Below are 11341 nucleotides of genomic sequence, written 5' to 3' on the forward strand. Positions count from 1 at the left end.
GTGTGTACAGTGTAGCTGCAGAGAGTGTCCGTGTGTACAGTGTAGCTGCAGAGAGGGTCGGCTTGTACTGCAAAAAGCTCAGAAAGCTGTTGCTCCAAATCCATGAGTGAATTCTGAGTAACTGTTTCCTTTGAATTTCAGCTAGAATTCCTCCATAATTTGTGTAGTTATTTATTTTCAATATTATTGGTACTCTTAAGATAGGGTCTGAATCTGGCTGGCCTTGAATTCACCACACTCCTGCTTCAGTCTTAAGGGTGCTGGTGTTAGTGATGTAGAACATGGAAGCAGTTGAAAAGAGGAGAATTGGGAGGAGCTGGGGAAGAAAGGGGAAAGGGACATAATTATATTTAAATTAGAAATGTATAAAATAAATTTAAAGTTTTTAAAAAGGAAAAATAGGAGGAGATATATTTTGTAGAGATGACAATAAAAATGCCTCTTTCGTCAGAGAGCCCTCACTGAATTCTGGCTAATAAACACAAGCTCCCAGGAAATCTCTACAAGACAATGGCTAGATGACATCTCTCTCCCCTCCATTGTCTTCCTTCTTTCTGCTGCTTAGAATGTGGGTGAAAGGGCTGGAGATGGTGCAACCATTCAGGGCTACAGGATGGAAGCCTCACAGACAACAACATGAAGACTAAAGTCTGGGGCTCTGGGCAGCTAACTGATTGTTCCAGTCCTGGCTGCTTTCTTTTGCTTGTAGGTGAAGGAAAACACATTTCTATCTGTTTTAACACTTATTTGCTTTGATTCTTTGTTCTGTGTGGTCTAATCTTTTAGAGCATCTCAGGGGCTCTGGGCCCAACCAATAAGTCACCTTGAAGAAGCTCTACCCTGGAAAAGACACTGTTGCTTCCTTAGCTTCTCCAGGGTTGTCTAACCTCAGAACTTGTGTTTGATGTCTTTCCAGAGACTTAAGGAGTGCATTCCCATGCTCCCTGAATGTGTCCATTTCCCACTGAATGGGAAAATAGAAAACAGAATGTCATCACCGTTCCCACTCTGGCCAGGCCTGGGGCAGGGGTTTCTGGGAGCAGCTGCGTAGGCAGAGACTGCTCATTCGTTTCCCAACCACCCAGACCCGAATAATCACACAGAAACTCAATTAATTACAACACTATTTGACCAATAGCTGAGTCATGTTCCTTGCTAGCTTGAATTAACCCATTTCATAGAGACTGTGTCTTTAGATATTCGCAAAGGTGATGCTACAGAACAACACTCTGCAGGTTCTCCCTCCCCCTCTGTCTGTCTGTCTGTCTGTCTGTCTGTCTCTGTCTCTCTCTCTCTCTCTATTTTTGTTTTGTTTTGTTGAGACAAGGTTTCTCTGTGTAACAATTCTAGCTGTCCTAGAACTCACTCTTAGACCAGGCTGACATCAAACTCAGCGATCTGCCTGCCTCTGCCTCCCAAGCTCTGGGATTAAAGGTGTGCGCCACCACAGCCTGGCCTCTGCAGGAGGAACAAGATGATTTACTTCCAGCTCCTTCCTGCAAACGTGAGGAACTTATCCATATCCATGGTTGAGGTCATAGCCCGCTTTTCCTAGAAGTCACATTTACACTACAAGAGAACCTTCCTTTTCCTACTCCCTTTCTGCTTAATCCCTCACTCCCCTTTCTCCCTCCTTTCCTTCCTTAGATGTTTGTACACAAGCTCTTACTGTGGAGCCCTGACTGGCCTAGAATTCACTTTGTAGACCAGGCTGACTTTAAATTTGCAGGGATTCTCCTGCCTCTGCTTCCTGACTGCTGGCATCACAGGCATGCACTACTAAATTGGGCTTGAAAGAAAAATCTCTAAGTCTAAATTTAAAGATATGTTAGCTGCTTTTGGCAACATCTTGGCAAAAGGAAAATAATTGGTGGAAGCTAGGAGGCAGGAGCTTGTCCTACAGTGAAGGGGCTTTGGCCCTGGAGAGAAGAATGGAGAGAGATGTAGGCTTATTACCTCCACAAAGCTGGTATATTATAGACCAGTGTCACTTCATGCTACATGATTAATATGTAGTGGACCATCACATGACAGGAAGTGCAATGGATCATCACATGACAGGAAGTGCAATGACACTTCACAAACCTTCAGGGATAAACCTGGTCTACACAGTGAGTTCTAGGCCATCCTGGGCTAGAGAGTGAGCCAAGTCAAAATGAAGAAAAACAAGGCAGACAATGTAGCATACACAGGCAATGGTGGAAACCACCATCTCTCAAACAGGAAAGGGAGGGAGCGGTCAATAGACCTCGTGACATCATGACTATGGGGGTGGGAGAGAGAAATTGTTCAAATCTCTTGCTTCCCATCCCCAGCCTTGAATCTGTGCTTTCTGTTGTCTACGCTCTCTGTGACCCAAAAGCTTAAACTTCAGGGAAACCTGGGTAATTCCGCCCAAAGCCTCTTGAGGCTAAGGTGCAGAAGAATGGAAAGTGGCCCTCAGGGGACAGACACAAAATTTAATAAGTAGTTTTCAAAAGTTTATCTTTCAACTGCAAAGGCAGATAACACCCACAAGACTCCAGTCAAAGGCAGTAAGAGATGACACACACAGATAAAGCGACACCGTTGTTAGAGAATCATCTTAGGAAGCCGAGGGAAACAGAGACGGGTAGGACCACTCTGGAGAACTGAGAGCTAGGGCTATAGAGCAGCGCAGAGCAGCTACAGGGGTCCTCAACAGCATGAGCTGTGTGATTCATTTTATTAAAAAGGTCTTTTTTTTCTCCAAGACCTGCTGGCAAGCCCTGAGTGGGTGTGTAGGTTTGAAATCCCCAGATTAGACATATCTGTCAATCAGGACATCTTCCGTCTCTCCCTTCCTTCCTTGCAGCAAGCGTTAGTTGATTTCTTTGCATGCAGCATGTGGTGCACCTTGGATCATCTGCTCTTGGATGGTTTGGCCTCTTCCCAGTGCCTTGTTCCCTTCATTCTGTGGAATAGCCTTTCAGTGTCCTTTCTGAGCACAGAGGCTTTTCCTGGTTGCTTATCAGGTGGCTGTTATTGCCTAGAGATGAAACAAAGACAATCAAGACTTCTGAAGGAGCAAGACACGGGTGCAGGAGAGCCTAAGGGAAGATCAGGTTTGCAGAAGTCATGTTGAAGAACAGAAGGGCTGTTGGCAACAGGGCGGAGGAACCTTCGAGATGCTGAATCAGTGGCCATCTCTTGTCCCTCTCTCTTTCACAAAGAAGGCTGGGAATGTAACTCTGTGGCAGATGACTTGCCCAGAAAACATGAGTTCTAAGGTTCAAATCCTAATCCTTCCCTATCCCCTCCACACAGAGTCACACAGTATGGACTATGGAGCAACCCAGGGAGACTATGGGATACTTGGCAAGAATTTCTGACTGCTTACCTTGCTCAATTGCTTCCCTCACCCTGTCTCGGGGGCCTGATTGTCTTTCCCTCCTTCTGCCAATGGTCAGGACCTATTTCACCATTTCTTAGGGTGGGGGCTGGGGAGCTATTTTTTAGTCTACTTCACCTCTGACCCTTGGAGCCATGGCTCCTTCACAATGGTACTTGGGTCTAGCCTTCTTGTGACATTTCTCAATATCTTTGTTCTTTCTGCTAGCCAGAGCACCTCAATGCATTCACAACTTCCCTTCCTTCCTTCACTGGTGATATCCACAGAATCTCCACTGAGCTCCCCCATGCCCCACTTTTTACAGTATGGGGTACATAGATGTTGAAGTTGGCTTCTGCTCTTGACTTTGACCAGATGTCCCATCAGCATGGAAACCATCTGGGTCTTAGTTTTCTATTTTTGAAATGAGAATTGTAGTAGTATTTCAAATGTATTTTAATAAATAAAGACTGTCTGAAGATCTGAGAGTAAAACAGTCCCACTGGTCAGCCCTACAGACCAGATTATGGTAACAGACACCTTTAATCCCGGTAGCCACAATGACACACACCTTTAATCCCAGTAGCCACCCTAGTTGCCATAGAAACTGGGTGATGCATGCCTTTAATAATGGTGGTGCATGCTTTAATCCCAACCCTAGAGAGGATTATAAAATGGGAGGAAACAGCTTTTAGAGGCAGGATCGCCATTTCAAACTGACATTTCAAACTGAGGTCGAGGTCAGAGCCAGTCGCTGGCTGTTTTGCTTTTCGAATCTTCAGGTTGAACCCCAATTTCTGACCCTGAGTTTTTATTAATCGTGCTTCAGGGAATGATACGTGGTTCTGTTTTTTTTTTTTTTTTTAGGACTTGCGGAGGTGGAGAATCGTATAAAGTGCTGGCCCTCATCTGACTCTGGAACAGTGTGACTTTCGTGTTAACAAGCATTGGGTACTAGTGTTAGTGCTAACTAGCATTGGGTACTAGTGTTAGTGCTAACTAGCATTGGGTACTAGTGTTAGTGCTAACTAGCATTGGGTACTAGTGTTAGTGCTAACAAGCATTGAGTACTAGTGTTAGTGCTAACAAGCATTGGGTACTAGTGTTAGTGCTAACAAGCATGGGTATTAGGTATTAATATTAGTACAGCAAGGCTTGGCGTAGGCTTCTCTGGAGTCAGGTGCTGACTTTGCTTCTGTGTCTCTCTGTGCTTGGTTAGATGGTTCTTCTAGCGTGGCGTTGATCAATAGATCACATCTTATATGCAAATAAAGTCCCCTGTTCCCACGAGAGAGAGATGAGGGCAGGTTCCAAGCTTATTATAGGCAACTCTGGACCCCTTCTGGACCTTCCTCACAGTCAGAGAACTGATGAATGCTGGAATTCGAGGTCCTTCGAGATAGTTTAGCTCACATGGAGAATTAGCAGACTGAGGGAAAAAAGAATCTTACATGCCAGGTTCACGTCAGAGCCAGCGGCAGCACAAACCAGGAGGTATTTCTCTTAGCTCCTACTACAGTGGTCTTGCTACCCAGCTAGTCTGTCATGTGTGTGCTCTATCGCTCCCTCCCCTTTAACTTCTCTCTCTCTCTCTGACTATCTATGTGTCTATCATCTATCATCCATTTCTCTTCTATCTCTCATCTATCTATCTACATATCTATCTACATATCATCTATCTATCTATCTATCTATCTATCTATCTATCCATCTGTCATTTATCTATTTATTTGTTATCCATCCATCTATCTATATAACTCTTCATCACTATGTCACTTTTTTCATTGCTATGACCAAATAGCATGGCAAGAAGCAAATTGAGAGTAGACGTGGTAGACCTGGCTCAAATTTGGAGTTTTCCATTCACCAGGACAGGAAAGGCATGGTAGGACATACTGGGCGTGGCAGTGAGAACACGTGGCAGATGCTGTTGATACCATGGTAGACTGGAAGTATGGGAATGCCAGCCCTCTACTTGTTTTCTCCTTCCCCCCTTTGATCCCACCCAGTTCCTGGTGTGTGGGATGATCCTCTTTCATCCAGGGCAGGTCTGCTTCCTTCAGTTCACCGTCTCTGGAAACATTCTCACAGGTACATCCCAAGGTACATTTCACGAATGCTGTAGGCATTTCTTTGTTTTTAATGTCTGTGTGTAGGGGTGTGTGTGTGTGTGCGTGCGCGCGCGCGGGCGCACGTGCATGCATGCAGAGGCCAGGGAACAATGACAATGTCAGGTCTTATCCTCTCTCACTGGTGTTGAGCTCAACCAAACAAGTAACTGTCAAGCCCCAGAAACTTTTCAATTTTTTTTTGTTTTTGTTTTTATGCAAGACAGGGTTTCTCTGTGGAGCCCTGGCTATCCGCTATCCTGGAACTTGCTCTGTAGATCAGGCTATCCTCATATTCTCAGAGATCCATCTCCCTCTGCCACTGAAATCCTGGGATTAAAGGTGTGTGTCACTGCCTCCCGGCTGACGTTTCTATTTTTTAACCTCCCCGGTGGTGGTAATACAGTGGTTCACCACCACGCCCTGGTGTTTTCACAAGGGTTCTGGAGCTCAAATTTGGGTCCTCATGTTTTTAAGGCAAGCACCTTATGGACTGAAACTGTCTTTCCATTCCTGAGTCATTTCTTAGCCCAGTGGACTTGACAGTGTGGATCACTGCCAGTGCCATCACCTGGGCTGCCGCCGCCGCCACCATCACTGCTGCCACCACTACCGCCGCCGCCGCCACCACCACCACCACCACCACCGCTGCCAGCTGATTTAGTTATAAAGAGTGGGGTGGCTTCACGTACTCTTTCCTACGCCTTTTGCAAGTACGAGAACCGCCCACATAACTGTCTGATCAGCACTTTTCATCGTCTCTTTTCCGAGGTTTCAAACCCCATGGCTATCGTCACAGGCCAGTTCTCCTGGCTAGTCTGCGAAGCTAGTCTGTTTCCCAGAGCATTTTTCAGCTGACATTCTCCACAGGATCCCCTGTGGGTGGTGAGGGTCTGCTGCGGACACTTTACCATGAGCTTGTTTTTTTCCCAGGGCCCAAGACCAGCCTGATCCTGTAATACCAGCGAGCACTCTAGAGAAGGAGAAGGACCCAAAGGCAAGCAGAGCCACGCCCTGCTTCTGTCAACACAAAGATTTCTGCCCTCAGTACACACAAACATCAAGTTCCCCAAATTCCATTTAATTTCCTTGGCTCCTGTATTGAGTTACAACGGGGCCACAGGGATCTTGGCACCAAAAGCCTGTAAGGAAAAGGCTGTTTGGTTGAACTTTGTTGCTCAGTTCTGCAGACATTGTAGGTTCAGATAAGGTTGTGGGTGGCCCATTAATTCTTTCTACATGTTGCTCTGAAGTGAACCTGAACTCTGCCACATCCTGAGATTCCCTGCTCTAATGATTTCCTGCAGTAACGCGCGGCCATCCCCGAGTCCACGCCAAGCTTTCCCAAGAGCCGTCTCTTCTCACTGCTTTTCTTCGAGCTACACTTCTGGAAGAAGAATTGTTCAAGCCTCTTGGAAGAGTATAGCCCCAAGGTAGCTGCTTGGAGGCATATGTGTGCCCTGTCTGGCTGTTCACACGAGAAGATGAGAGAGAGCTTTGAATCCCATTCTTAAACAACCGAGCCTTTCACAGCAGGGGTTTCAATGGAAGCTGTGTATAGTTTCTTTCCTGCTTCAGCGTCCTAGCCAGCTTTCACTGTCAGCTCCACACAGCCTTGAGTCCCCTGAGAGGGAGGCCTCTGCAGAGTAACTGCTGAGATCAGACTAGCCCGTAGATGTGTCTGTGGGACACTGTCTGGATTGACGATTGATGGAGAGGGGCCCAGTCCCCTGTGGGTAGCATCATTCCCTGACCAAGTGGTCTTGGGTTGTAAAAAAAAGCCCAGCTTGAGCCCAAAAGGCAAGCCAGGAAGTAGTCTCCTGTGGTTTCTGCTACAAGTTCTTGCTTGACTTCCCACTCTTACTACCCTTAAAGATGGAATGAGACCGGACGTGCAAGCCAAACAAACCCTTTCTTCCCCTAAGGTGCCTTTGGTCATAAGAGCAGTGTTTCATCCTAACAACAGAAAGAAAATTAGAGCAATCCTGTAGCTATATGCTTTGTGCTGTGCTGTGTGCACATTGTATGCATGAGTGTGTCTGTGTGTGTATGTAAACAAAGGGCCAGTTTAAAAAGCTCCATGAAGTAGGGTAACATATTTGCAATGTTTAATGCTGTACCCTCTAGGTCTGGCACATACCTGATACACGGTAGCCACCCAGTTTATATTGTCTGTCTTATTCAATCAAAGCACTGTGTCTGCCTCCTTTCCCTCACTACATCAAAACTGACAGAGAATCACTTACAGAGAAAAAGGGTTTGTCTTGGCTCACAGTTCTGGAGGTGTCAGGCCATGGCCCTGCTGCTTTCAGGCCTGTGGTATTTCAGGCAGTGAATTATGACAGGGGCATACAGCAGAGCGAAGTCATTCATCCACCCCATAGTTAATTAGTATTCTCTTATGTGAAAAAAAAATTCCTGCAATAAACAACTTTCAGGTTTGTTTTAGCTTTTGGTCTCAGAATTTCTAGGCTGTGTTCAGTCCTGATGCTGCTGGGCCTTCCCAAGGCCAAGCATCCTGGTGGGAGTGTATGGCAGGGAGCTGCTTTGCTCGTGGTGCCTTTTAAAAGCACTCCCCCACTGACCCAGTTTCTGCCACTAAGCTCTGCCTCTAAAAGGTTCCACCACCCATCACCTCTCAGGCATGCCACAAGCCTTTGGGGCCATTCAATGTCTGTTCTCTTCCAATCTCTGAAATCCAGAACAGGCACCTCAGGATCTGTCTGACTGCACCTATGGATCCTGGACAGAGGGCTACCCTTGAATCCGAGAGGTTTTATCCAAGCTTTGGAGATTGTTGGGGTTCTTAACATCCATATTTCAAGACTAAACACAATTCAGCATGTCGTTTTGGCCATTTTTACCTCAGAATTAGATTCCATTAATGAATCTAGTCAGGACAATCAGACAGGAAAAAGAAAGCTATCTCTATTCACAGAGGGCACGATCTTTTACACAAAAAAAGTATAAGCAAAACCAGGTGTCACGGTTTAACCCTAAGATCTCAGCACTTGAAAAACTGTGCCTGGAGGACTGTTGTGGATTTTAGGCTAGCCTGGGCTACATAGCATATACCAGGCTAACATATCAAGACCCTGTCTCAAAAACCAAAACAACAAAAATCCCCACAGAACCAACAAGCATGTACATGACTATAACACCAGCACTAGGTAGATAGAAGCAGGAAGGTCAGACGTTCAAGGCTAACCTGGCCTACTCGAGGCACTGTTTTGAGCAACAAAATGAAAACAATAACAAAACCTAGAAAACTTCCACCAACTAACCAGTCAAAGTAGTAAAACAGGATCCACCAAATGCGTTCCACAAGGTTTGGGGGTACAAGATCAATACAGAAAAAAAAATTCATCGTATCATTTTTGATTTTAATTTTATTTGACAATAAGTGAACAGAATTAACATGCACAACTCCAGATTAGCTCTTCTTACACCAGCGAGAAGCAACTGACTTAGCAGGAATTTGACTCCAGAATTTGACTTGTCAACTGTCTGCCAGGACTGCAACAGTGCTCCGTGACCAAGGTAGGCCCCAGGAAAGCTGTCTTCCCTGTCGCTTTTCCCAGTTCTTTTGAATGGAGTCACGTGACACAAATACTTCTTCAGATGTGCTGTCTGGGATTATCCAGGAAGTGAAGCCTCTGGGTGTGCTGGCAGGAGACAGGATTTAAAACACATCTCATTAGATGGGGGCCATTGTGCACCAGCTCCTCATCAGAATGGAGGCGGAGGCAGACATCACAGCTGTCTCTTCATAACGACGGACATTTAGCCTTCTTCCTGTAGACCTGGTCTTTTTATTTGGGTTTTTTCCTCTCTCTTTCTTCCTTCCTTCCTTCCTTCCTTCCTTCCTTCCTTCCTTCCTTCCTTCCTTCCTTCCTTCCTTTTTTTTTGCCTTCTCTACTCTTGGAGTTACTATTCTTTTAAAAACAGAATAACAACCCCATCACAGTGGCAAATAGCCACCAGATGGAGCTTAAATTTGACCAAAACAAACTGGAGTCTTTAGGGCAAGCAACAAGCAAGAGTCACCTAAACTACTGCCCCCAAACAGCCGGAGTCTCCCCTGTGCAGGGTGGGAGGAGAAGAGAGAGTCTTGTTACTCATTGTTCAGCCCCATGACACTGCAGGGGGGTGGCTAGGACTGGCAAGCGACTCCCCTATTTCCCAGACAGCTGCTTGTACAGCTTGGGTACATAATCATCCCATTCTGCCTGGTAACACGTGCCGGCTACCGGGGCTCCCAGGTGATACTTCTTGCGGAATGCCGCCACCTTGAATTTGCCGCGGTGGTCTCCTGACCGGTTGCTGAGAATGGGCTCATCACACTTCAGTGGCTTGTCCTGCTCGTACACCAGCCACACGTAGCGATGGAGGCCGGTGCCACTGGGAGGCCCAGAACCCACATAATCCGAGAGGACCTTCCCACTGCTGATGTCGTTGCCCTTCATGTTGACCACCAGGAAATGGTGCCACTCCCTGTACTTGGGGTCTTTCCTGCTGGGAGCATCCGGGTCTGTGAGGACTAAGGTGTAGAGTTTCGCTGGGTCAAGGCCATCCCATGAAATGCTACTGGGTCTGTTCTTAACCTGAGTAGGCGTCAGCACTTGGCCCAGCTCATCCAGCTCCACTCCAGCGTAGGTGACCTGCAGTGGGTGTTGTGGGCGCTCATCCACCTCCTGTAGGCTCAGTGGCCCGGCCCACTTGCTGATGTCTGCGGGCATGGCGAGACGCTGTGGTGGCAGTTGGGTGCAAACAGCTGGACCCCACGTGCGACGCAGAGAACCGACTGGTGACCACGTGAGCCCTGTAGCCGCGGGAGCACACCCCTTTGCATACTTAGATACCTCAATGACTGATCCAAAAAAAAAAAAAAAAAGAGTATTAAGAAATCAATTCAATTTTTTTTAAAGTGCTAAAATTTAAAAAGGCGAGAATAAATTTGACAAAACGTATGAAAAGCATAGTGTGAAAAGTACAAGATATTGTTGAAAGATACTCAACAGGCTCTAAACAAACGGAAATCGCTTCATGCGTGTGGATCAGAGTTAGCACTTGCCAAGACATAAGCATCCTTCGGGATGGTGTGTGAACTCAGTGAAAATCCTATGCAAATCTCAGCTTCTCTGTAGAAACTGCTGAGTTTACAAGGGGCCAGAATAGTTCAAAACTAATCTTGAGAAAGAAAAAGTTGGAAGACACACATTTTTTTTAAATGTAAAGTCAGCACAAAACAACAATAATTGAGGCAGTGGTACACTAGCATCATGAGACACCCAGGGGTCTGTGCACTGGTGTTGGATCCAGGTGAAGAGATTTTTTTCATCAGACACCAAAGCACTCACCAGGGGAGAATACAGTCTTCAGTAAGTGGTTCTGAAATCACTGGACACCTATAGGCAACGGGATACATCGGGCCCCAACCTGGATACCAGGTACAAGTTACTGCAAAGCAGAGCAAGGACTTAAGAGTAAGAATTCATAAAACTTTTGGAAGAAAACATACGGCTGCATTTTTATGACTTTGGATTTGATAATGGGTTCATCCCAACTCTCCCACCAAGATGTGGGTTGGTAATGGCTCAATGGATAAAGGCACCCATCGAAAAGCCTCAGGACCCAGGTTTGATCTTCAGGACCCATTTGGTGGAATTTATTCTCTGCCCTCCACAGGTGTGCCACGGCAGACAAGACTGCACACAACACACACATAAAGTAATGTAACAAATCAAAACCAAACAAATAAAATACACTAAGACATGAGCCACAAAAGAAAAAGAAAAATTGAACTTCATTAAAATTAAAGTATATCTTGTTTTCCAAAAGTATTATTAACAATGAGAAAGGCTGAGCTAAGCCCGGAAGATGG

The 11341-nt window shown here is 46.0% G+C and overlaps 1 protein-coding gene across 1 annotated transcript; it reads right to left on the reverse strand.

Annotated features, from left to right (window-relative positions):
• Positions 1 to 9371: 9371 nt before the first annotated feature.
• Positions 9372 to 10196, reverse strand: LOC101979329 (phosphatidylethanolamine-binding protein 1). Its single transcript, XM_005364510.3, has one exon. It carries the CDS (start codon positions 10194 to 10196, stop codon positions 9633 to 9635), a length of 564 nt encoding a protein of 187 aa, XP_005364567.1. The 3' UTR covers positions 9372 to 9632.
• Positions 10197 to 11341: the final 1145 nt, after the last annotated feature.

This window comes from Microtus ochrogaster (assembly GCF_000317375.1).
Source record: "Microtus ochrogaster isolate Prairie Vole_2 chromosome 14 unlocalized genomic scaffold, MicOch1.0 chr14_random_2, whole genome shotgun sequence".
In the NCBI taxonomy this organism is placed as follows: domain Eukaryota; kingdom Metazoa; phylum Chordata; class Mammalia; order Rodentia; family Cricetidae; genus Microtus; species Microtus ochrogaster.